General features: G+C 72.8%; 1 protein-coding gene and 1 long non-coding RNA gene across 2 annotated transcripts in view; both read right to left on the bottom strand.

The window, feature by feature from the left end:
• LOC146587918 (uncharacterized) overlaps positions 1 to 1,494 on the bottom strand; it is a 50,948-nt gene that overhangs the window by 43,577 nt on the left and 5,877 nt on the right. The window lies entirely within an intron of this gene.
• LOC146587919 (lysine-specific demethylase 5C-like) overlaps positions 1 to 1,494 on the bottom strand; it is a gene marked incomplete at its 3' end in the record, with an annotated part of 7,760 nt that overhangs the window by 3,890 nt on the left and 2,376 nt on the right. Inside the window, exons 3-6 of the mRNA XM_085318816.1 lie at positions 1,123 to 1,343; positions 915 to 1,034; positions 659 to 853; positions 392 to 573 (exon numbers count right to left, since the gene is read on the bottom strand). Of these exons, the coding sequence (XP_085174942.1) occupies positions 392 to 573; positions 659 to 853; positions 915 to 1,034; positions 1,123 to 1,343 (718 nt within the window). The remainder of the gene's footprint in view (positions 1 to 391; positions 574 to 658; positions 854 to 914; positions 1,035 to 1,122; positions 1,344 to 1,494) is intronic.

The raw sequence follows: 1,494 nt of genomic DNA, 5'->3' as shown, positions 1-1,494 counted from the left end.
CCCCAGACCAGGCCGTGATGCTCCCCATGGGCACAGGGGGGCACAAAGGACCCCCCAGACCAGGCCGTGATGCTCCCCATGGGCACAGGGGGGCAGAAAGGACCCCCCAGACCAGGCCGTGATGCTCCCCATGGGCACAGGGAGCAGAAAGGACCCCCCAGACCAGGCCATGATACCCCCATGGGCACAGCGGGGCACAAAGGACCCCCCAGACCAGGCCATGATGCCCCCATGGGCACAGGGGAGCAGAAAGGACCCCCTAGACCAGGCCGTGATGCCCCCATGGGTGCAGGGAGCAGGAGGGACCCCCTAGGCCAGGCCGCGACACCCCCCACGGGCGCAGAGGGGACGCCTGCGTCCCCCCCAGCGCCGCCCGGGCCCGGGCCCCCACCTGAGGTACTGCTTGCTGCGGGGGCACTTGCAGAGGTCGTCCATGTGGTAGAGGCAGACGAGGCACTGGGGGCAGTCGTAGCAGGCCAGCGCCGAGAGGAAGCACGTGGTCTTGCACTTGTCGCACTGCCGCTCGTCGTCGGGCAGCAGCTCGAAGGCCTCGCGCTCCGCCTCCGTGATGCCCTGCGGGGCGCCGGCGGGGGGGGGGGCCGTCAGCGCCCGCGCGGGGCCCCCGAGCCGCCCCCCACGCCCGCCCGCCCGGCCCCACCTTCTCCAGCAGCGCCTTGCGCAGCTTGCGCTCCTCCTGCACCAGCACGAACATCTCCTTGTGCACCGCCGCGGCCAGGTTGAGGTCCAGCTTCTCGGGGCAGGCCGCCATCTTGCAGATGAGCTCCTCGTGCGAGAAGACGCAGTAGCGCCGCAGGCGCCGGTAGTGCTCGATGCACTGCCTGCCGGCCGGCAGCTGCGGGCAGCGCGGGGGGGCTCAGCGCCGCCGAGCCCCGGCCCCCCCCGGCCCCGCTCACCCAGTCGGCGGTGCAGAAGTTGACGGCCTCGGCGAAGTTGTAGCCCTGGTTGAAGCCGCTGTGGTAGGCGCGGGGGAAGGTGATGACGAACTCGCCGGCGCACTGGTTGGTCCGCACGACCTGGGGCGGGGGCGGCAGCGGGGTGAGGCCGCGGTGGGGGGCGACGGCCGCGGTCTGGGGGCGCGGGGGGGGCCGCCCCGGTACTCACGGGGACGCCGTGGGCCATGAGGGTGTTGGGGTTCATGAGGGTGACGAGCTGGTGCAGCAGGTCGGGCTGGCTCTCGAACAGCTCCGGCGTCAGCTTCTTCATCACCTCCTCCAGGTGCTCCGCCGCGAAGGACGGCACCCCGTACCACGTCTTGGGCTCGCCCCTGGGGGGGGACACGTTTAGGGGGGCCCGGACCCCCACCCCATGTCTCGGGCTTGCCCCTGGGGGGGGGATGCGGTCAGGGGGGCCCAGACCCCCACCCTGCCCTGTACCACGTCTCGGGCCCGCCCTGGGGCCCCAGACCCCCATCCCATCCCATGTCCTGGGCTCGCCCCGGGGCCCCATCCCACCCGACACCGTCTCAGGGCTCAG

Source organism: Rhea americana, unplaced genomic scaffold (genome assembly GCF_003343005.1).
Source record: "Rhea americana isolate MKP2758 unplaced genomic scaffold, rheAme1 scaffold_553, whole genome shotgun sequence".
In the NCBI taxonomy this organism is placed as follows: domain Eukaryota; kingdom Metazoa; phylum Chordata; class Aves; order Rheiformes; family Rheidae; genus Rhea; species Rhea americana.
Note: the sequence above shows the minus strand (reverse complement) of the source record. Positions and strands in the feature narration are given on the sequence as shown.